At 39.9% G+C, this 22790-nt stretch overlaps 1 protein-coding gene across 1 annotated transcript in view; it reads left to right on the plus strand.

Annotated features, from left to right (window-relative positions):
- The first annotated feature begins 1252 nt into the window (after positions 1 to 1252).
- The window catches only part of DMD (dystrophin), a 1181561-nt gene continuing 1160023 nt past the window's right edge, over positions 1253 to 22790 (plus strand). The window contains exon 1 of the mRNA XM_042035506.1: positions 1253 to 1402. Coding sequence (XP_041891440.1) covers positions 1318 to 1402 — 85 coding nt within the window. The 5' untranslated portion in view covers positions 1253 to 1317. The remainder of the gene's footprint in view (positions 1403 to 22790) is intronic.

Genomic DNA, 22790 nt, shown 5'->3' on the forward strand with positions numbered 1-22790 from the left:
CTTGCTGCCTGTAAATAGTTTTCCTCTAATTATTATTGTCTCTGACCTGGTTTTCTTACCTAGTTTTATTCCGTTTAACTCTGTTATCTTCAAAAGAGTACATTTCTTGTGATATACTCTGGAATACATGAAGAGATGCAAGTCCTTTATCTATGCAAGTACAAGTGAAGGCATACAACCTTTCTACAGCTTATCCTTAATTTCCTGTCCCTCTGTATCTGTTTATGAATTATCTATGAATTGGTGTTAAAGCTGAGAAGCAGCTAGGCTACATTTGTATTAAGTACACTACATTGTTGTCCTATAAACTGGCAAAAACAGGTCATTATCTGCTTGTCTGTATTTTAAGGCGCGGTTTTTAAGAGCTTGGGTTTCTCTTGTAAGGAGAGCCGGTGTTTAAACACATCCAAGAACATTTATTTCCTGTGCCTGGTTACTTTCCCCATGAGGTGATGCAATCTGCTTGGGGGCCTGGAGAGACGAGGGAAACAGCATAAAAGGCAAGTCCTGAAAGTTGGTGCGGAGAGAAAATTGAGGGGAAGGGAATAATGGTGGGCTGGAGGCAGCCATCCAAATTGACACTTAATGGAAGGTTGCAAGCAAGCAATGCCAGCAGGAAGCGTTTTGTCCCTTGACTGCAGTGAGACGGGACAAAGATGCGCCTTTCCTGTATTAAACACAAGAGGAAATGTTTTCCTGTGTCCTGTTTTCCTGAAAAGGGATGAGGGATTTGACAGCCTGCAGGTGCCAATACGCTGCCCCGCGGGTGGCTTTGGAGCAGTGCCACTGGACGAGGTATTCAGGACCTTCGCTCCTCCGAGGATGAACTACAAAGGAGGAGGCAGAAGACAAACTCTAGCGCGTTTGTCCTTTGATCCCTGCGACAGGGCTGGCACCCCGCGGGGCAGGCACGGGCGCTCTCCGGGCTCAGCGGGGCTGCGGAGCACGGGCAGCTCCGGCGGCACAGCCCGGGCACACCGGCTGCCCTGACCCCTCTGCCGAGGCAGCGAGGGCTGCTCGGAGCCGCAGCGACGTGCGGCTGAGTGGATACCCCCCGGAAAAGTTGGCACCCCGCCGCTGCCAGGGACAGGGTGGCTCCGTCCCGTCCGCCCCCCCGCTGCCGCAGGCGGTGCGCGGGGGCCGCGCCTGTCCCGGGAGGGCCATCGCCCGCTAATTGCGCCTCTGCGTCGGCCGCGGGGGCGGGGGCCGGAGCCACCGCCCCGGCGCTATTTCAGGGCGGGCGGCGTCACTCCACACCTGGCCCGGCCCGGGTCCCTCCGCCCGCGCTCCCCCGCCTCCTTCCGCAGCTCCTCGGGCATGGCTGAGCCGGGACGCCTCGGCCCCGCTGCCGGGGGCGAAGCGGCCGCCGATGAGTTCCGCGATGTCATCCGCAGCCGCTCGGGTAGGTACCGCTCCGCGCTCCCTCCGCCCGGGCGGGCGGGGGTCCCTCCGCAGCCGAGCGCAGCCCCAGCGCGGGCAGCGCGATCCAGCGCTCGGGAGTTTTATTTAGCAGTGCTTTGCGAATTTTTTTTTTTTTTTTTTTTTTTTTTTTTGTAGCCCAACTTTTCCGTTCGTTCTGCGGCATAGAAGGGATTCTCCCACCGGCTCGCTGGGCGAATCGCGCATCTCGGCGTGACGGGCGCGACGCTCGTGTCCGTGTCCCAACAAATGAGTGTCGCCTGTTGCCGTGCGGGTCCCCCCGGGGTGTCCCCTACCTTGGGCTGTGCTTGTGCCGCTTGTGTTGACGGGCAGGTCGTTAAAGCTGTAAATGGGAACAGCTGTAAGGCTCCCCCAGAGGATAAAGTTTCAGGTGCCTGAGCCCTCCTTTTTTTTTTTTTTTTTTAGTCCTGGAAAGAAACCAAATCCGTGGTAGTAAAGATATTTATAGACCATTCAGCATTTACTCATTTGCAGTGCGAGTGCATGTGGAGCTGCAATTTAAATTAACTCTTCTCGAGGTTCTATGTGCTTGCCCACTAAACAAGCCTTAAAATAGTGATGTCCTTAGACAGTTAAATGACTTTTAAAAAATGATCTCTCTTATACTTGTGAAAAACAGCAACAAAACACTTGTCATGCATTATGGAATAATTAGGGCTGGTATGGAAATCTTAATCTTTAAGTGTTTGGGTGGTAGTAAGTAGAACTTAAGTTTTCTGTGATAAATTGTGTGAATGTTGCTTTTACTCTGGTAAAGACACTCTTGCAGCAGTATTTGGTGCTTTCCCGCTGAAGTCTCAGTGATGCTGTTCCTGAAGTTCTCTCAAATGCTACCAGCCTATTCCTTCGTCTCATAATAATTGCTTCTTCTTCAATTTGGTGTTTAAAAGGATGGGTATTACCCATGTAGGAGTAGGAACTGGTGAAGAGTTAGGTGGCTGTTTAATTTTTTTTTTTTTTTTTTTCCCAAAGACCTTTTGGCTTCTGTGTCATGTCTTTTAACTGGGTTTCTGCGCTATGAGAATGTGAAAGAAAAAAGTGTCTATGTCATTCCTGGTTTGGCTGGTTGTGTTACCTCTTATAGCAGCACATGTTCCCTGTTCCATACTTAGCTCACTTACAGTTTAGGGGATGTAAAACGCAGACTGAGGCAACACAGAGAAAAGCCCCTTTCACTTAAAGGCTTGTCCTGTTGTGTATAATGAAGTATTTGCACAGTTGCTGATTGGAGATGAGAGAACTTGAAGATTGTAAGAAAATATCTTCAGGTCCATGTAATTTCCATAAGTGAAGTTGAAGGCAGTAACTTTACTGCTAGATGCTTACAACTCTGAACTGAGTGCTTTCTTCCCACATTTTTTTTTCCTATAGCTAGTAATTACTCTCAATGTTCAGTTTGATTTCCCACTTTAAAAATTCATAATTGAGAACAGACGCTCTCTGAAAATCTAGACAGGAAATGTTACCTATGCATTTCCTAATTATCCTTTATACTCCCTGTTTCACTTGGAAGGTCTGTTTCCAGATTGACTTCAGTGACAATATGTTATTTGTATCATGGTAAGCGTAAGATCTCAAATGGCTCTAAAATGTTTTTCAAGTTTCCTGCTATAAAGTAGTATTAGGATTTAGATGTTAGCAGTAGACATAGAACAAACATTTTTGCTTCTTAATTGGACACAATTCCCTGGTGTATTGTCTATGATGAATAAGAAACAATCAGTTTAAGAATCATAGAATTGCCCCAGATGTTTATAAGCCTGGAGAGATAAGGAAATTCAATTTCCATGGTAATATTCATCACAGGTATACTTTTTTTTTTGGTGGTACACCCTGCAGTTATCTCTTACTCTGCTTATCTTTTGTTGTTATTATCCAACTTTGAAATGCATTGATTAAAATCTGACTATGGATTTGGGGAGCAGTAATGAACAAGAAATTAACACAACTGTTGGCGCAAGCAAACTGAGAGCAACTTGGTGAGATGGTGTTTACAAGCCTCCTGGTGGGTTCTTTCGGGCTTGGGGTTTTTCTGTAACCTATGACCTAGGTAAGGCATTTCTGTAGTTAGGACTCTCCATTTGGACATGCATTCTTGAAAAAAATTGGGTTGAAAGTCTTAGAGCTTCTCAAGAGTGAAATGCTGGTACAGCATAATCATAAACACACCTTAACTCTGTAGTGATGGTGAGGAGACTGAATTGTTCTTAGGAGGCACTTTCTAGAACTGCAGAAAAGATTTTGGGATCCAGTAAGGAAGATCTTGGTGACTGAAAATGAAGATAGTGTAGCAAGCTTGTGGAGATTTAGGGCATCAGGTACTGGAGGAGCTTTAAAAGATTGTATTCCACTTGTTTTTTCACTTTGTTTATATTAATTTCATGCTTCAGGGGTCTGCTGCTTTTTGACAGCTCCTGGATAGGAAGTTTGACCTTTGGCAGGTGTAGGTCTTGTCTTCCCATGCAACCAGAGAAAAGATAGGGTAGAATATGTTGCTGTATTTGCCGTATAAAAATATTCCATGCTTGAAGATTTAAGGTCATATTCAAAAGCTCAGAGCACCAATATTTGATTGAGATGAAGGGCTGATGCAGATAGCATTAATTTGGGCATCCTGCTGCCAGTTCTAAGTAAAATAATTGAAGAAAGTTATGAGGATTCACTTTGTGTAAGGCCAAAATTTTAAAGTTTGTTAGCACAATTTACAGGAAAGAAGGCTCTGTCAAATATTTTTCTGTACAAATTTTATTGATCAAGTGATTTCTTGCAGTATATTGCAACAGACAAAAAATAGCACTGGCAGTAAAATACCTACTAAATTGTTTAAAACACACAAAACAGTTGTATTGCAGAAGTTACCATCAGGGAATTGTAACAAAATTGGGTTTTCCTTGTTGCATCTCTCTGGGGATAATTTCAAGACACTAATTCATCATTTTTCACTCATACAGAATGGCTTGAGTTGCCTGAGCTTTGAAGAAGATTCACACTTATGCAGAGCTTAGGAGTGAGGAATGTGAGCTGTGCTGCCAGAGAGAGGGAAGAATTTAGTGGCCACTGCAGGGGCTCTGTTCATCATGTCCTCGTCATGTGATGACATAGGGAAATGGGTGTAGGAAAGTTTATTTTTGACTCTTGTATATGGCATGGCTGATTCTAGTATGAGAAATATGTTGGAAAATATCCACAAAACCTGAAATTCAAGGTGAATGTCTATGGACCTTAGCCAATAATTTGTTTTAAGCCTTTTATGAGGTGCTGCAGAAGTAACTTTATTACTTTGACTTTCATGGCCAGAAAATCCTGAATGCTGAATGCCTACTAGGGGAGGGAGCAATAAGGAAGGAGAAGTCAAAGCTAACAAATTTATTTAAAACATGTGATACCTTGCACAGAGAAGACAGTTAACCTCTGGGGATAGATTCTCCATATCTAGAGGTGTTTGGTCCAGCATTTAGTACTTTTTTTGTAAGGTTAGCTTCATTCAAATGCAAGTTACTGGATTCAGTATGTAAGAGCCTGTTGTAAAACATCAGTCATTTATCTTATGGTCTCTTCTGGCTACAATGGTATTCATTTGTATCTGCCTGGCTCTTCAGTTTAATGCTTGCTATCCAAACTGGGCCTTCCTCAGACCTGAAGGACCACCCTCTTTCTTTCTGGTACGAGACTGAGACTGAGCTTTCTCCTTTTCCCCTGTGCAGGGGCACTGGTAATTCTTAAAATACTGGTGTTAAACCAGAATCATCCGGGTCTTGAGCTAAGATTGCTCCAGAGAGCTGTTGCAATAGTATTAGCAAAGACACAGTGTAAAACAACTGCAGATGTGAATGTTACAAGCTACAGTCACTTTCCAAACCGTTAATAAGCATGCCAGTCTAGTAAGTGTGGATCTCTAATGTATTGTTCTTGATGTCATGCTTGTTGGACACATGGAGACCATGCTTTGGGAAGTGGATGTTGCAGAGCTTAATAAAACCTATCTTTGTTATTTAATTTCGCTGAAGAACATGTGGTTTCCGTTTCTCAGAATGTCTTTCCTGTCTGTACAGTTAAATAGCACCATCAAGTCTCAAATGCATTTGCATGCTTGCTTTGTTGAAAGAACACGTTGAAAAAAAAAAAAAGTAAGTGCAACTCAAAGCAGAAAGTGAGTGGTTTTATGCAATAAAAAGAAATCTGCGTGCCATAACTACTTTCTCATAAATTTAATGAAGATTTAGATTTTATTACTGTTTCAGAACTTAGTAACTGTAGTCATGATTAGCAGCACAAAGCCCTCTAATTTCTTCAGTTCATATGCAGCCTTCAGAGAAGTGCTTAAGACCTCATTTGTTCTTAACTTATAGCACAAAATTATGCAGATCTGGAGTAAGCTGCTGTTTTAACTTGATGACTTTGCTTAGAAAAATGATTTGGCGTGGCTTAGGGTTTGAGAGTAAGAGCTTGATCCTACCCACACTGCCTTCTGTTAAGTTGCATGTCTTGAAGTTCTGACTGGAAGACTACTATTTTGTTCTTTATATACAGCATAACAAAGCAATTGTTAGGAATTGGCACTAAGCAGTGTTAACTGAGTTTCCAGAATATATGCTTGCTTTCTTTTTGTACTTTAATGCCATTAAAAGGTAAAGCTACAATGTGTAGCAGTGAAAAAAGCAGTTAAATTGACTTATAGCGATGGTTCTCCTTTTTTTTTTTTTTTCTCTTCTTTGCTCCCTCTTTCCTTCCCGAGCGTCATTGATGTATAAACTGCAAGTGACCAGAACTGTTAGCGCGTATTACAAACTGGATGATTTGAGTGGGTGGTTCTTCCCTTCTTTCTCAAGCATCTAGAGACCTGAGAGAGTTCCCTGGGCTCCTCAGTGCACAGGGAAGAGCACAGGACATGCTCTGCCTGTTTGGCCGAAGTCGCCCTCCACACTATGATGGCCAAGGGGATGTTGACACTGTGTCTGAGAAAACAAACGTATTGACAACTGTATCAGCATAACAAAGTGCGTACCGTGAATCTGAGGTGATTGCTGATGAGAGGAACCTCATCTGCCAGCAGGGCTGTGCTGAGCACTGCGGTGCTCACATGCCAGGGGATGCTCACATGCCCGGGGGCTGGCACAGAGCGTTCCCTGTGCCCAAGGGCACGTGCTGCTGGCTGGGGTGACACGGCATTCCCGGAGCACTGCTGGGCGAGCAGGTAAGTGACAGCTCTGCTGAATGTATCCCAGCTCTAGGGGCACGCTGGTGTGGCATTGCTACCCCAGCTGCGAAGCGTTGGATCCCCTTCAGAAATAAAAGGAATGCCTTCACGGCTGCTGGAGTGGAGACTTGGCTCTGATGAATCACAACTGGAGCTCGCAGTGAGGGGAGACTTGTACGTGGTGTCTCTATTCCTGCAAGTGCAGCATGTGGGAGGAATTGTGGATCTTGTCCAAAAAGGCTTTAAGCTGAGTGAAGCTACTGGATAAGGGGAAAGTACAGGGTCATGGTTATAAGGCTAATGCATGTGTCAAAATACATTTATACATATAAGTACATTATACAAATAAATTATACCTTATTTATACATAAATATTTTTACATACAGAATTTGGGTTTGGAAGGATATACTTTCATATTGCTTAAAGGGGAAAAAAAAAAAAGGCTCTGCTGATGAAACAGAATTAAAACGTGGATATAAACTGTTCAGACTAATTCCTGGCCTTTCCAGTTCATCCATGGTTTTGTGGGACACTTGTAGTTTGCAAAGCAACTGTAGGACAAAAGCTGCTAGTGATGTGGTAGTAATAGCCTCCTGTACTTCATCCTACTTCAGGACGTAGATTAGCTGGACCTAATAAGTAGAATGAACTAGAAATTTTTTGTCATGTTTACAATTACAGCATGCAAAGTTGTCTATGTAGAAGGTGATTTTTAAATATGTGGTTTAGATGGGTAAAATAATTTAATCACTGAAATAAAATTTTTCTTGAGTTCAGGGCTTCATTGTGTGCTTTAAACTATTGTACTCAAATTAATCTTTTGCATTTTTTCCAGAGAAAATTAGATTACATATGTTCTCTTGCTGAAATTAAGTTTTCATCTTGTTTTGGCTCTCTTTTATTTTGAGGTATTTCCATTATTTCTATTATGCTTGACAGGCAGCATTTCTTTTTATCAGAATGAGGACCTAACCATCCACTGTATGATCTGTTCATTGTGGTGTAGCAGATGCTTTACTCCGTAGGACAAAAAAATTGACTTTTGGGGAGTTAGGTGGATTTTTTCCCCCACCTTTTTAAGGATTTAAAAAGCATGGGATCTGGTATGTTCAGAAGTGCTGATCACTTGCAGCTTCTGTTACTTAGTCATTTCAGTCTGAGCAGAACTGGAGGGGATGAAAATCATTCCTAAAGGTGTTACCAAAATGTCTCGAAACTTAAATCCTGTTAAGTAGTAGTCTTTGATCAAAAGTAAGCATTTCTTTTTCATTTCAATGGTAAAAGGTCATCCAAGCAGTAGTGTATTTAAGTTACTAAATTTAATAGCTAGCTCTTTAAATATCTTTTTTTAATTGCCTGCCTTCTGTATACTGTTGCCTTGGCAACAGTATTTTTGTATGCTAAGAACTTCTGATATTTCAAATGTAGATCTAAAGGAATACTATGTGTGTCTTAAACTAGCTTTAGAACTGCGGCATCTGTAAACAATTACCATTTTAGCTGGTTGAGTGTGAGTATTTTGGTTGTGTACTGCAGCTGATTCCGTCCTGTGGCTAAGTGCTCACATCTCGTCATTAGCTGTATACCCATTGGACATGAAAGGTAATGGGTTTATTTTTATCAAAGGGATCTCCTGCAATAGGAATCTCAAATTGGCAGAATTTAATTCAACACTTTTTCTTTCTCTCTTTTCAAGTTAAGAAGAATTCACTGACTTGAATGAAGTGGTGATTTGTTTGTGGTTTTAGCAGTGAGGGGAAAAACCCACCCTGGCATTAGGTAATTTTGAAGTACAAATGTCTTCCTGGAAAAGGCTAAAATATCTCCTATCATGGTACCAGTGTCTCTGTGGTGCCCCATCCACTGCTGAATCTCTGCAGTTACTTTGAATAGAGTCCCACCTCTCATATCTGAAACTCTATGAGCAATGTGCTGTTTTGTGTAACCTGGTAAATATTATACTGCATGTCAAGGTTAGTTTTTTCTGTCCTTATCCTGTGTGATTGGTATCAAGAAGACAATGTGATTGAATTATGCTGCAGGATGCAATCAGATGCCATAAATAGTATTATCTACAAAGAGTCTTGGAAGTGGTTGCTGGACTGCTCTTAAAGTGCACTTTGGCTTGGTTATTGAAGCCATAGATTGGATCATAATTTTGAAATATAAACCTGTTTATTAGAGAATGATACACTGTTTAACTAATTTATTGTTTAGAATAATGGTCAAATTGTAAAGAGATATATACATGAACTAAAGCAACTTTATATGTTGTTTAGAGCTTGCAAAAGCTGCTTTTACCTTTTGGTCAGCCAGTGTATGAGGTCCTTATCAAAGAGGAAGTGCACTTATCAAATTATTTAGGGTGTTTGCCTTGCTTAGCAATTTTCATTTCCACCTTGTGCAAGGAGAAAAATAAAAAAGTGCAATATATACCAGTCTCTGCCCAAACACAGTGTTCTATCCAAGTTTAAGATAATCATGTAGGGGAGGAGGACCTGTAAAGAAAGTTCGTCCAGAAGTTTTCACTAAGTCACAATGGTCCCAAATAAGCTTCCTGCGAAGATTGTCTGGTATTGTTTTATTTTAGGGAATGTTATCTGACTTGTATCTTCAGATGATGTATTAACAAGTAATCATTGAAGCAAAACCATTATTTATCTATGATTTCATGACTTTATGGTGTTAACTTTTTGCTTGATGATGGAGTCAGCTGTTCTCATTTTCTCTACTGTCAAGGAAAACTTGCTATTTTGGTGTTTGAAATTTATCAGACTGTATACAAATAGATTTATGTGACATTTCCCCTTTGTCAGTGGACGTAGACTAGCATAATAAATATTGTGTAATAAATTTATATTCAATAGTATTTCTGTTCTTGATGGTCCACATCTGCCATGAACCATCTTCAGGAGCAGGCTTCAGCCTTGCAGAAGGCCTTTAAAGTGTGAAGTATAAGTCTTTTACACCTGTGACCTAAACCTATTTCTTTAGTCCCAAGTGTGCCTTCCAATTGTAGGGGCATCCTCTCTTTAGGCTTTCTAGCATCACAGTAATCGTATGTGTTCCTGAAAAAAACTGGCAGCTGGGAAAACAAAATCTTCTCTACAGCACTTTTGTTTCTGTGTTTTTTTTCCCCCCCTCACAATAATTAAGCTAATTCAATTAGGCTTTGTGTGATCTCTCCCCTTTAATCTCAAGTGTAATGTTTTGCTGAACACTAGAGGGAAATAACTAAGGATTGGCAATGTGCACTTGCAAAATATTTTTCAGCTGAATGCTAGCTGCCTCCTCAGAACGATTTCTGGTTGTTGTGGATTTAAACAATTATAATTTCATTATCTTGAAACTCTGGAAAAGTGTCACTGATCTCTAATTTGATGGAAATGTCAGTGTGCTGTGGAAAATGCGTGAAACTGCAGAGAACTTGCTGCTTGTTTGGTGTTCTTTTGCCATGGGTTCCTGCACCCAACAGATGAGCAAAGGAAACTTCTACTGTGTAGAAGAAACTTTCTGGTCTGCTTCCTAATCCATACTGGACTCACTAAATTTATGTTAATTCAGTCATATTTTTTCCTTCCTCTTTGTGATGCTGGCAACAGCAATAATGACAGTAGTGTTGTAAGATGCCATGTCCTCTGGGATGATTGCTGGGTTCCGAGTTGTTTTTTTTCATAGCTGTAAAATCATCAGTAGTGCAGGAAAGAGCTACAGATGGAGGCCTGGTGACAGTGCACCAAAACTTGCTACCTTTTCAGCATCTGCATGCTGGCTTGGTCAGAGCTATGCAGCCTGGGGGTAACCTGAGGTTGCTTCTGTTGAGGTAAGTTCTTCAGGTCCGGACTCCAAAAGCAGTCAAGGGAGGATTGATTCATTAGAGATAAATAAAAGAAATACGGAGTACTAATCAGATATAATGTCCTACAGTAAAAATTGCTAAATTTGCCCTGTCCCTCTGGGGGGAAAAAAAACCAAACCATGTTTGAATGTAGCCAGAAGGGTGATGGTCCTTAGGCAGTCATCTCCCCTTCTGCTGAGTTATTCCAATGACCTTGTCTAGAACTGTGGTCTATGGATTTCTACCAGGTGTCCTGCTAAACAGAGGAGTCCACAAATGGAGTGATTTGCATGGCAGAGTAGAAAATTAATTCATCATGATGATTGCCATTTGGCTGATAGTTAAACAGAGGCATATATAATACTAATGCATTCTTCCTGCAAGACTAAGTCAATTAAACTCCATGCAGCTGAGACAGATCCCTTTTCATCAAGATTTCTTTCAAGGCTCATGTGACTTCCTCCACATAATAAATTAGCAACTGGGAATGGAATACCAAAGTCAGTTTCATTCTTTAAACTCTTAATATAAACTCCCTCAGGATACTTTAGGGAAAAAATCAGCTACAGTAGGTTTTTTTCCCGTCCTTAGAAATTGTCTCTTAAAAAAAAAAAAAATCCCCTGAATGACTCATTTAGACTTACGCAAAATATACTGCTAGAAAGTTCTTAGTGATGTGGTATGTCAGGATTTCAGTCTTCTGTCGTGGCAATGAAGAGAAGGTATGGTGCATAGACACATGACTACTGCAGTCAGACAACTAATTCATATTCAAAACATAAGCACTCACCAGGAGGAGTTTAAATCTTCTGCAAATCTAGAGTAGTTTTAAAGGATCCAGGGCTTACCTTTAAGTACTGTGCTTTTGTGGCTCAGCTCTTTAAAACGATTATTTCTGGTTAATTAATATTAGCAACACTTCTCATCTCTTGTAGCTGCTGCAGTTTGAATATTACTTGCAATTTTTAAACTATTTGTTTCCTGAGATTGTTTTGCAAATTATTTGTTGCATATATAATAAAAGGGGAAGTTTTTGAAGTATCAATCTGAATAAACACTGTGAAATCCTAACTTTGTTATGAAAGATGAGTTTAATTCTTCTTGTTCCAAAATGTTATACAATCTAGTATCCTAAAGAGATAAGGCAATATCAATCAGACTGCCGAGGTTTAAACATTTAAAACTTGTGCTTTGTCTTTCATGAGTACCTCTTTCACAGATAGCAATGGAGGATCATGGAGAACTTGATGCAGCTTGCTGAAGTTGCTAATGCCTGTAAGTGAAGTTACAACTTAAGCGCAGATTGTCTCTTTATCAGAGACTGAGATGTGCAGCCATCAGCAGCCTGAACTGTAGGCTGGGCTAACCTGACATGTTAGTTCTCATTGCTAGACAGTGATCCCAAAACAGCCTGGTGATAGCTGTTGGCACTTCTGGAAGTGGAGTACCATGTGAACAATACTGTATCATAAAAGAGAGTATGGGATGTGGTAGTCATCAAGTGACTAAGAGTAGTGGGTGGTGGGGTTTTCTGGTAAGTGGGATCTTTGTGGAAAAGGGAGAGGCTGGCTTGTTACAAATGTTCTGGCTGTGGTTCCTTGCCAGAGCAGTGTTAACAAAGGAGATATGAAGACTCAAAATAGACAAATGTATTCCCTGTAAATAACACCATGAACCTGTGATGGTGCTACTGTTGGAGTGCTGTACTAATTTAAAAAGAGTTCTAAAGATGTAACTCTAATGCTACTAGAATGGGTGTATTCCATGAACTCCCACCTAGACAGGTAGAAAATTTGTGAAGAAGAAGGCATAGTATCTTAAAATGTAAATTAATTGACAGTGGCTGTGTGGGGAGGAATAGGTAGTTCTCTTCTGTCTCTCATTTATCTATGATACATATATTCTAGCTGCGAAAGAAATGAAAAGTTTAATTTCACTTCTGATTCCTTATTAAGTATTTTCTTGTAATTAAATTAGAATGCTGCTTGGAGCAGTTTACAAAATGCTTGTCAAAGTAAGGAGCAACTTGATGTATTTCTTGTTTTCAGAACTTAAAGAGCCAAAAAAACCTCGGCACTGGAGCTAAACCTGTCTTTCCTTTTTTTTTTTTTTTTTTTTTTTTTTAAATAAGCGTTTACCTGTGTAGAAACTGATTTTGCAGGCTTCTCATACAGATGAGTGTGACTGGAATGAGGAGATCCCTTTGGAGGGTTGTTGTGAACCAGGAATTGCACTGGTTTACCTTCAGTGCATATACAGCTTATTTAATGAAGTGATGAGCAAAGTACATAAGCCTGAATACACTAAAAGGGAATGGCAGCTGAGTTTTCTTGATGTAATTATGCCTGGGATTTGATCTGTTTTTTTCCCTGTCCTGGTAGGAAGTTTATCCACTTATTGCTGTTCATAAGAGCTTAAGAATGCTAAATTCAGCCATATTCTTCAATGCATATATTTGTTCATAGATATTCTATTCAAGCACAAACCAAGAGACTTCTGGGTCAATTATTAAAATCAGTAGAAAATGCAGGTGTGTGAAATGTATCCTTTTACATATAAAACATGTCTGATGTTTTATAATGAACCAGCTGAATTTTATATAGTGAGGAGTTTTGCATTTGATATCTGTATTTGCCTTACTTGAATGCTGATTTTCTATCTCAGTTCAGGAAAGTTTTCTGGCAATGCCATAGGATCACTCACTTCTAAAATATAACACCACTGCTCAAGTAATGCTCAAGTTAACTTTGAGTTGTTTCATATCACATAATATACCCTACACATGGTGTTGCCTGGGATGCTTGGAGTAGGGTTCCAAACTTCAGTTTTCTGTGAACTGAATATATTTTTACTGACTTCACTGATCAGCATATCTAAGATTTTTTTTTTTTTCCTGAAAGAATACAATCCCAGTGATTTGTGGTTTAGTGCAATGCTGATATATTCAGGTATACGTTTCAAAGCAATAATTGAAGTAGGGTCTTAAGAGAGCTTAATTTTCTTTTAGGATAAGATTAGTGCCTTGCATTATTTAGTATGCATTCATAAGAATGTATCTTAATTATTAGTATATGACCGCTTTACTCTTCAAAACACAAAAATATGAATTCTAATTAAGAGACATGTTTAAATCATTTTAAAAAATCCTCTCAAGCCACAACAACATAAACCAGTACAGAATAGACTTTACATTCTGTTAGTCAGACAGACTTACTGTCTTCCAAGGTACATTAATACATTTTGATTTATAGAACATCATTCCCTGATAGAACAACTGGACCTTGCATCTTTGCTTAACAGATGTAATTCTGAGATATTGCTTCATAATTTTGTTGAATTATCTTGATAAATGCTTTTGTCAGAAATATGATACAGCTGTAATGAAATTGTGGTTCAAAACAAAATTTGCAGTTGTAACACAATGTCAAGAGTACCAGTTCAGCTTGTCTTTTTTCTCCTTTGTCCAAACTTAACAAACCAAGTAACAGTGGAGTTGTGGGAGGGAGTGCTTAAGCAAGATGCAAGTTGTTCCATGTCAATACTGTGTTTACTGTTCAGAATGTGAAAAATGTTATGTCTCTGTTATTGATGAAGCTTGTTCCAATTTTGCCATACAATCATAACTGCTTTTTTAACCATGGAAGAACTGATTTATGTTAAAAGTTGTATATCCACTTGGAGTAGGAGAACTGCATTATAACTGCTTCCTGAGTTTGATGATACTTTATTTGCAAAAAACCGTGTGTGCATGTGTGTAAAAAGACATGCAGGGTTGAAAGCTGTAGACCAGGAATGTACCTTAGAGGTGTGTTTGCTTAAATATTCATCCCACCATCTGGATTCGGTATTCCAGTTGGTACAGCAATGGAGACGAGGGAAAATCTTACATACAGCCATATAACCCTGATGTGCACTATGATGCAGTGGAGACCAAGGCATAGGATAAAAGATTCAAAGCTTTTTTTGCAGAAATTTATGTTGGGGTGCTGCCCCTTTTTCTCAGCATTGCACTCTTGCATCCCTCTGGCTGTGAGCTGCTGTACTGGGAATGTCCCTGATAAAGTGTGATGGTACCAGTAGTCAGAGTAATGTGGGTATCTGTGCTTTGCTTCCCAGGTTGGCTTTTGTCTGCTAATGGACACTGGGTGAGTCCTGCACTCTGTGTTCCCTCTCTATGATGCAGAAAATACAAAACTTGGAATACTGTTTTGGGAATGTGTGTGTGTGTTTTGGTGGCTCTTTCCTTCACCAGTACCTGTCATCAGAGATGCATTAAGAGTTCTGTTGGATTTTCTAGTAAAATATGTTATCTAGCTGGATAGAAAATTGTAGAGGAGACAAGATGTCCTGAAATATGGAAAAAAATATCATGGAAAATAGACTGTTCTTTCAGCAAAGTAAGCCATCATCCTGGTGAGGTTTTTTGGTCTCTTTTTTTTTCCCCTCTTTGAAGCCCTGCCAATTAAAATTTGGCTATACTGAATCCCTGGGGTTTTTTTAAGAACAAACAATCTCACCTTCATTATACACTAGGAGCTGAAAAATAAGTGTCAACAAGTGTCTGTTTCTTTGCCTTCTGTCCATAAAGTTCTGCTCTCAGGGAGTTGTCTTCAATGATGGGGATTGGCAGCAGAGGTACCAAATTTTTTAGGTTATTGTACAATTTTTATGATGGTTTCAGAGGTAAAGGGACATGTTACCTTCTGAATGGGACATAGTTTTAATACTCTAGCAAATGTTAGTAGTGGCAGCCCCTTTTGGGGGAATGGGGATTGGGGTGAAAGGAGCAATCTTGGTTGAAGAAGCCTGTGTCCTGTCCAGTGCTACAGAAATGTCCTGGACTTCTTCACCAGGCAACATACTAATAAATTTAACAATGCCACATGAAAAATTAAAGTGAAATCTATAGTTCACGGGAGCAAAAAAAGTGCATGCTTTCCAAGAATGGAAGTGGATTTCACTTGAGTGACCAAAAAAAAGCTAGAAAAACATAGTGAAAAATCATAAAGTACATTTGCAAGATAGGGCGTTGCAGTATCATGTATTTCTCTGTAACATACACAGAATACACCAGCTTCAAGGAGCCTGAATCTGACCCATCAGAAGAAGAAGGGCGGAGTTGTGCAGATGGTACTGCAGCACTGGATGTCAGCTAAACTGGCTCAGTATTCAAAAGAGGAGTATGAGGCTGTAATTTAATTGTATGAAAACTTGAAGAAAATAAACCACCTTGGTTTAAAGAAGTCTTTGTAAATGAATATTTTATTCGCAGAACCACATCTCCTGCTGTCAGGTTTGACAGCAGATTACGATACTAATCCTACTTAAATGGTTATATAACCAATTAGTGGTCGGTGTTATGAACTCAGTGTAGCCTTGGAACAGTTTAGCATTCAAGTAATGCTTTGTGGAGAAGATTGCATGGTAAAGGTTGTAGATTAGAATTTTTGTCATCTTCCTGTGTTTGTGTCTATAATTCTGAAGTATGAAGTCTCCTTTCTGTTGCTAAATGCATTGTCTATTTTCTAAATATATCTACGTATAATGCAGAAATCTTGAATAAAACAAATTTTCAGTCCTATAATTCCTGTTCCAGAATGTGGCCAGCTACTTGAAAAGACAATGTGATTAATTGATACAACTAGTTTGAGTTTAATAAACTCCTGTCTAGTAGTGAGAGAAGTTTAATATAGGTGAAAATCATGTAAATAATTGCACAGAATTGAAAATAGGATCTCCCTTGCTTCCTAAGACAGTTCTTACCAGAAGAGACTAACACACCTCTGTTGACAATTTTCCAGGGATACACAAAAAGGAAATGTAAGCTTTTCAGAGTGAAAATACGCTATGGAGAATAGTGAGCTACTGAGCTTCTTCAGTTTAGAAATAAACAATGTAGGTCACTTGTGGCTGAACTCCTGGGGACTAACCAGCCTTTTTGAGATCATAAAGAGCTGATACTTCATGAATGCTGCTTCAGTAACATTGTATTTATCTTAATTGAATCGTGGTAGTAATATGATTAGAAGATAAGGCTTTTTAAGGCTCATGTTTGCTGTTACATGCTCTTGTCAAGATTTGTGAAGTAAATACTAAAATATGAGCATGCTGCGAGTGAAGGTTTTGGAGCCCATTCCTTTAAAGCATAAGATCTAAGACTCTTGGACTGTCAGATGGCTTATGTACTTAAAGCTTTAGAATATGTCTTGGGGAATGTACTGGAGCTTGTGAATATTTTCAAATTTACCATGGGACTTGCTTGAACAGTTACTGGTCAGTTTTACTGTTTGGTGCTACAATGATGTAGTTAACCTGGTCAAACTACCTTTTTAGCCCAGCAAAAAGCCCGCTTTAATTCTGCAGTGTTGGAAGTGATGATCTCAAGCTTGCTGTGTACTTGTCTCTTTTTCTCATGGAAGCTGTTAAAGGCAGATCCAAATAATTCAGGTGAAATTCTCCTTCTGCATCCATTAGGATTGACTGGAAATGCAGTAGGGCTCCATGTTGGTGAGAATCCCAGGACTGCTCTTTTATATAGCAGGTCAAATTTCGTTTATTTTATTTGGAACTTCAGATGAATGTCATTTTGTAGTTTAACTTAAACCCCAGCTAGTTGTATGCTAGTCCCAGGTAGCCTGACTTCTGCAGTGATGAGATGGAGCTCTTTCCTACCTGCAAGCCTGTTAGTGCAGTTCAGGTTTTGATTGAAGGCCAGCTGTAGCCTGTTTTCTGGAGGTGGTGTAGACATAAAGATTATTAGTATAGGGAAAGGAGAATTTCCCAGTCTTTGGTCTGCTTTACAGTTTTGTGGTTTTCAGCTACATTATCAACCTATCTGCATTCCCTGACAAGATATGTACTCCAGCACAGCAGTGCAAGCATTTCAAGTTTAATAGCTCTTTCTGGAAGAGGTTAAGAAGAAAAGATATGGAAAAATCTATTCATCTTTACAAAGATTTTTTTAAGTGCTTTTCCATAACAAGCTGTTTAAATATTTAATGCAATGTAAACATAAACAGATTCTTTTACGAGGAATACCTTCATTAAATATCTATTCAAAGCAGATGCATATATTTTATAACATGGCAGGAGGACTGGAAGGTACTTATCTAAGGAAGAGAAAATTTATTCTATAAAATGATTGAATAATAGATATGTAATTTTCTAGCTTGCATGTTCTTTCTGAGCACTAATGGCATTGTAGACCTCATAAGCTTTGCAGAAGAGTATTTTAAATCTTCAAACTCACTGGGGCACATATAAGTTAGTGTACATACACAGGAGTATATTTGCATTGTGGCTCTTAATCTTGCATACATATGTGCACAATTGAGTCTCTCATGAGGAATGTAATTTACAATTTATTGAAATTCTCTAGGCTATAAATTTTGGTAAGCAGCTGCTTTTGCAAGGTTCACGTCCTCTGTGCCTTTTTGTAAACCTGCTTTCTCAAATGCTCCTTTCCCTGAACCTCTGACTCACAAGAGACTAATGGGGACTTTTGATTTACCATCTGTGCTGTAAATTCTCCTCACAAACCCCTGCTTGCTCCCCCTTTTCTTTGATGCTACCTATAGTGCACTTTTATATGTGGTAGCTTGTTGCCACACTGCTGCTTGCCCTGAGTGACAGCCCTTTCTCTCGGTATGCCCATGGCTGCTTTTCACCTGAATTTCATTGCTAGGTGATGTATTTCTGGTTTGAAGCATGTGGTCTCATGCATCCATGAGACTCTACTGCCCACAATTACAGGGTTCTGCCTCTCTGCTTCTGGTTTTCGCATGGGCAGTGCTGGATTGCAAGAGGAGAGTTTAAAATATTCCTAGAGGGAATTGTTAAACTGTGAAAGCTCCAAAGACTGCCTTTGTCCTAAGCTTCTGTACAACTTCTCTTTGAATGAGTTTGCAAAAGCCGTTTCTGGTCTATAAAGTCTATGAAATTGGGTTTTCCCTCTAGACTATGATCCTAGCTGGAGTCTATCTGTCCCTTTAAAAGCTGGTGTTTTGCTCTAAATTCCATGAAGTGTGTTGCAGTTGGCCTTTCTTACAGAAAGTGTTTTATATCACTCTAGCCTGTTACTCCCTTTGAGTCAGTTATAATCAGGAGCAAAATTTATGTGGAGCAGTAAACTGTGATACTGTGTACAACCAGCTGAAATTTGCAATGGCTTATCTATGGAATTCTTCCTGTGAAAGCTGTTTTGTACTCCCTCCCTCTCTATTGCTCATTACTGCACCTCTGGAGTCTAATTTCAGCCACTGAGAAAATGACTGAAAGAAGGGTGAAATAAAGTTCTCTACTGGAGTTAATGCTTTTATATCCACTAACTGTATAACTGGCCTACTTGTTGACATAAAGGAAAATGTCATGAGGAAACAAATAGCAAGCCCTGGCAGTTTTGCAGAACAGCAGCCCTGTGACAGATGAGGCTGTGTGGGGGTGACTTTATGGTGCTGTATCCCCCATCACCTGCTCTATGCCCAAACACGCATCCTGTGCCTTCCTCTGTCTTTAAGCTGGGTCCAGGAGAGGGGGGAGAGAAGCCAGGCAAATTCTTCAGAGTGGTTTGTGCCCAAGGACACACACTCCCCTGCGTTCCCACAGCTGCAGAGCTGAGGACGACACCTTTCGTCTTTTAGCCAGCTTTTGGCTCTCTTTTCTCAGGAGAGAGACAGAGTTAAACTTGTTTGCTTTTTAGCTAACCTGCTACCTGAGGCAAGAAAGTTTTGTTTTTTTTTTTTTTTTTTTCTTCCCTTGGACTGTGTTTTTTTCCTCTCCTTCTGGAACTGTTCAGCAACACCAGAATATAACTGGGAGGCCCCATGCTGTGGCACAGAGGGGCCCACGCTGAACCCCAGCCCTGGAGAGGGCAGAGCCACACCCACAAAGAACTCTGAATCTACCCAGGTCTTCTCCAGAGTGAGAAATAATGTTATTATTTAACATTTTTCATTCTTTTTTTGGTGCCTGCATGCACCCTGCTTGTTAAAGAAATAGTTTTTTTTCCATTTCCTCCAAGGAATTTCTTTCTGAACGTGGTGGGGGAGGGGCTGCTGAAATCTGCCTTCTATTAGAGGATACATTCATTTTCGGACGTTTCCTCCAAATTTGTCTCAAACCAGACTGCAATGGGTGTCGTAAGCTCCTTATTTACTCACCTCCCAACCCTGCTCTTTGTCCAAATTACACTAATAAAACATTACCTTTCTTAGTCTTGTGATTTGTTTTTTATCTGTCCTTAATTTTGATTTCACACCTATTTATGATCCCTTTCCCTGCTGCCTTCTCTGCCCTCTAATGACTGGCTGGAGTGTTGCCTTTTGCAAAATACAAATGGAATTAATGCCAAATAAAATTGGGATAACAGAAAAGAGCTTTTTAAAATGGATTTTTCTCTAACTTCTGTGATTCAGATATTTGTTTTAGTACTGGAAACAACTTAGTGTTTTCCTGCTTTTTAATCCAGAAGAGCTGAAAGCTTAATTTTGAATATATTCATAATACTGCTGAATGTTTGGGGTTTATTGGAGCAATTTAAATATAATAATAGCTAATGTATGATTCATTTTAATTAATTTAAGCTGATTATTCACAATATAGTGAATATTCTAATTGGATGTTGCTAAATAAGCTGTTGTAACTAATTCAGCAGCACTAGTAGGGCTCCAGGTGTGGTCAGTTTTGTTTTGCTGTATTTGTTCTTCAGCTTTACATTTCATTGCCTTCTAGGAGTTACCTAATTGCAGTACAATTGCAAACAAATCCAGGCATTTAAGAGCTTGAAAATGATCTGCTGGATCAAAGCACAGTAACTGAGACCTGTTGTGTGCATGTGTATCATGGCATTGCTGCTCCTGTTGAGATAGATTTAATTTAATTTTGTGAGAAATGTTTTACTGTTCACAACTAATTGCTTATCAATTTGAGCTGTGTGAAATAAAGACTGTGCCCTCAAGTCTATGGCACTGACAATGAGGATCATTATCAATATGGCACGTCAAGGATGGGTATGATGATGTTGGTAAGCATGCACTGTCCTTGCAGAATGACAGAAAATGAAGCTTCTTCTGTATGCTTTGCATGAGGCCAGAAGTACCCCAGTTTATTTTAAAATCTTGAATGTTTTTCCTCTTGTAAAAGAATCACTCTGATTGTTTAGGACTGTGTTGAATATCTACTTGTTAGCACTGAACACAATTACGAGACTGTAGTAGTCAGAAAAGAATATCAAAAAGAAAAATCAAAAAAGATTATAAATTCTGAATATTTATAAGTATTTAAATATCTACTTTCAGCAAAATATTTACATATAATATACAGCATATATCTATGATGTTTTTAGCTAGTTTAGAGATGGAATATAATCCTGTTTGCCATGTGGTTACTAGCACTGAGAAGGAGACGGTGAGCCTTTGCTTTAAGCTGTCAGTCTGAAGGAAAGCATGAAAAGCTCTACTCAATTATCCGTCGTTATCTGCCACACCTCCAGTGAGGGTTTAGTATCACAGCATTATATCTCTGTTGAATAACTAGTAATTCTTCAGCTTTGTTTATTCATGTTATCCTGCTGAGGCACCAAATCGCCAAATTTTGGGTTTTACTCCGTGGTCAGTTAATGAAATCCATCTGAGAACAGCCAACAGACAACAAATACCCCCCAGCCTTGTGTTAATCTCCTTAATGCATCTATTCTTCAGTCCAGCATAGCAAGAGGGTAGTGTTGTCCAGTTAACAGCAAAACACCAGCTCCCCTGTGTCTCATAGAAGGTGGTCATGCCCTCCTTGCACTCCAGAGAATTCATGTTCATCCTGGATGTTGCCTACCCACCTCTTTAGTGCCTGTTCCTCAGGGGTGAGAGAGGCATTGCAACCACCCTTTGGGGCTCAGAGGCCTGTGCAGAGCCACTGGCTGGGAAGTGGGCTCCCTGGCTTCTCCTTGGTGACTCCGCCTGGCTTTCTGCAGGAGTTGAGCTAGCTCATCTTCCAGGTCCTCAATAAGATGCACTTGCATCATTAAATTCCAATATTTTATGTATTTTCATTGGCTGATGTTAGTATTTATGAAGCACTTTCTATTCAGAAGTTAGGGCAACACAGAACACCTTTGGGAGCTACTGTGCTATTACTGCCTTGCCTCATAGATGAGAAGGTAAATTGACTTGCCAAAGGCCATGCAAGCCTCTAAGGGAACCAGAAATATAGCATGGATCCATCAATGGGTCCTTTTTCCTACACAGTAATACCTTTGCTTTAGATAAATTTAAAAAGAAATATTGGAAATGTAAGAAGAGGAACCATTAAAAAGTAATGCAAATATAGCCCATTTTTCTGGTGGAATTATCACAGAAGCAACCTCAAGAAAGCACTGTGCAGTGAGTTCCTTTCTATTAGTAAATTAATGTCTCAACTATGCCATCTGACTGCCTGCCAACTGAGTTTTGCTTAATGTTGAATGAGCCTGAGGCAGAAATAGTAAGTCCTGTGCCACTCGTGAAGGCAGATTGGTTCTGTAACTATATGTTTTTCATTTTGTTTCAGTGGTTTGATCCAAAATAGTCTGCCTGTGGCACCTAGGAATTAGATGTTTGTGAGTATGATCCCACCTACACAGAGTGGGAACTGATTTGCGGTATCTATGTTGCTAGGTTTTGGTAGATTCATGTAAAAGAAAACAGCTTTGATCAGCAGAGAGAGAGAAAGCATCCCTTGTATGTATTTCTCAGCCAGGGATGAGTACCCAACCCACAGCAAAGAAATGAAAGGATAATTGGTTTGAAAGTGGAAGTTTTCATCCTTAAAACTATGTTTGCCCTGTTGGGTTAGTGCTTGGTCATCTACAGCTCTGAGATATTATAAAGCAGGAACATATTTTAGAGGGAGCAGCACCTGAAACATGAACTCTTTTTAAAGCACCAAAGATCTCATCCTCTGCTACTTTCAAAGCTCGCCTCTCATATAAACCCTTGCAGCAGACAGAAGATATCAGCAGTCTGAAAAGGAGCCATGCTAAGGAGCACCAGATCTATAATGATATATTATTGATGTGTCTTCCCATTAAGTACTCTCTAATCCCATTATGTTAGCATTTTACAGTACTTAATGGGCACTACATAGTTGCATTACTCAATGTGAAATTAGATAGGTGTGTGGTGCTTGCCTTGCCTTTGTTGTTAAAACAGTATTGCCCAGGATCTACACCTTGTCTGAAACTTTAGGAAGTGCTTTAGATCAAGAATCACTTGTTAGTTATGTTGTTTTTTGTGACTTGCTTTTCAGCTTTCCCACTGTCCTTCCAGTTGCTGGTAATAGCCCTT

The sequence above is a fragment of the Corvus kubaryi genome, unplaced genomic scaffold (assembly GCF_017639235.1).
Source record: "Corvus kubaryi isolate FWS band 111438036 unplaced genomic scaffold, C.kubaryi_AGA036_p1.0 133, whole genome shotgun sequence".
Lineage (NCBI taxonomy): Eukaryota > Metazoa > Chordata > Aves > Passeriformes > Corvidae > Corvus > Corvus kubaryi.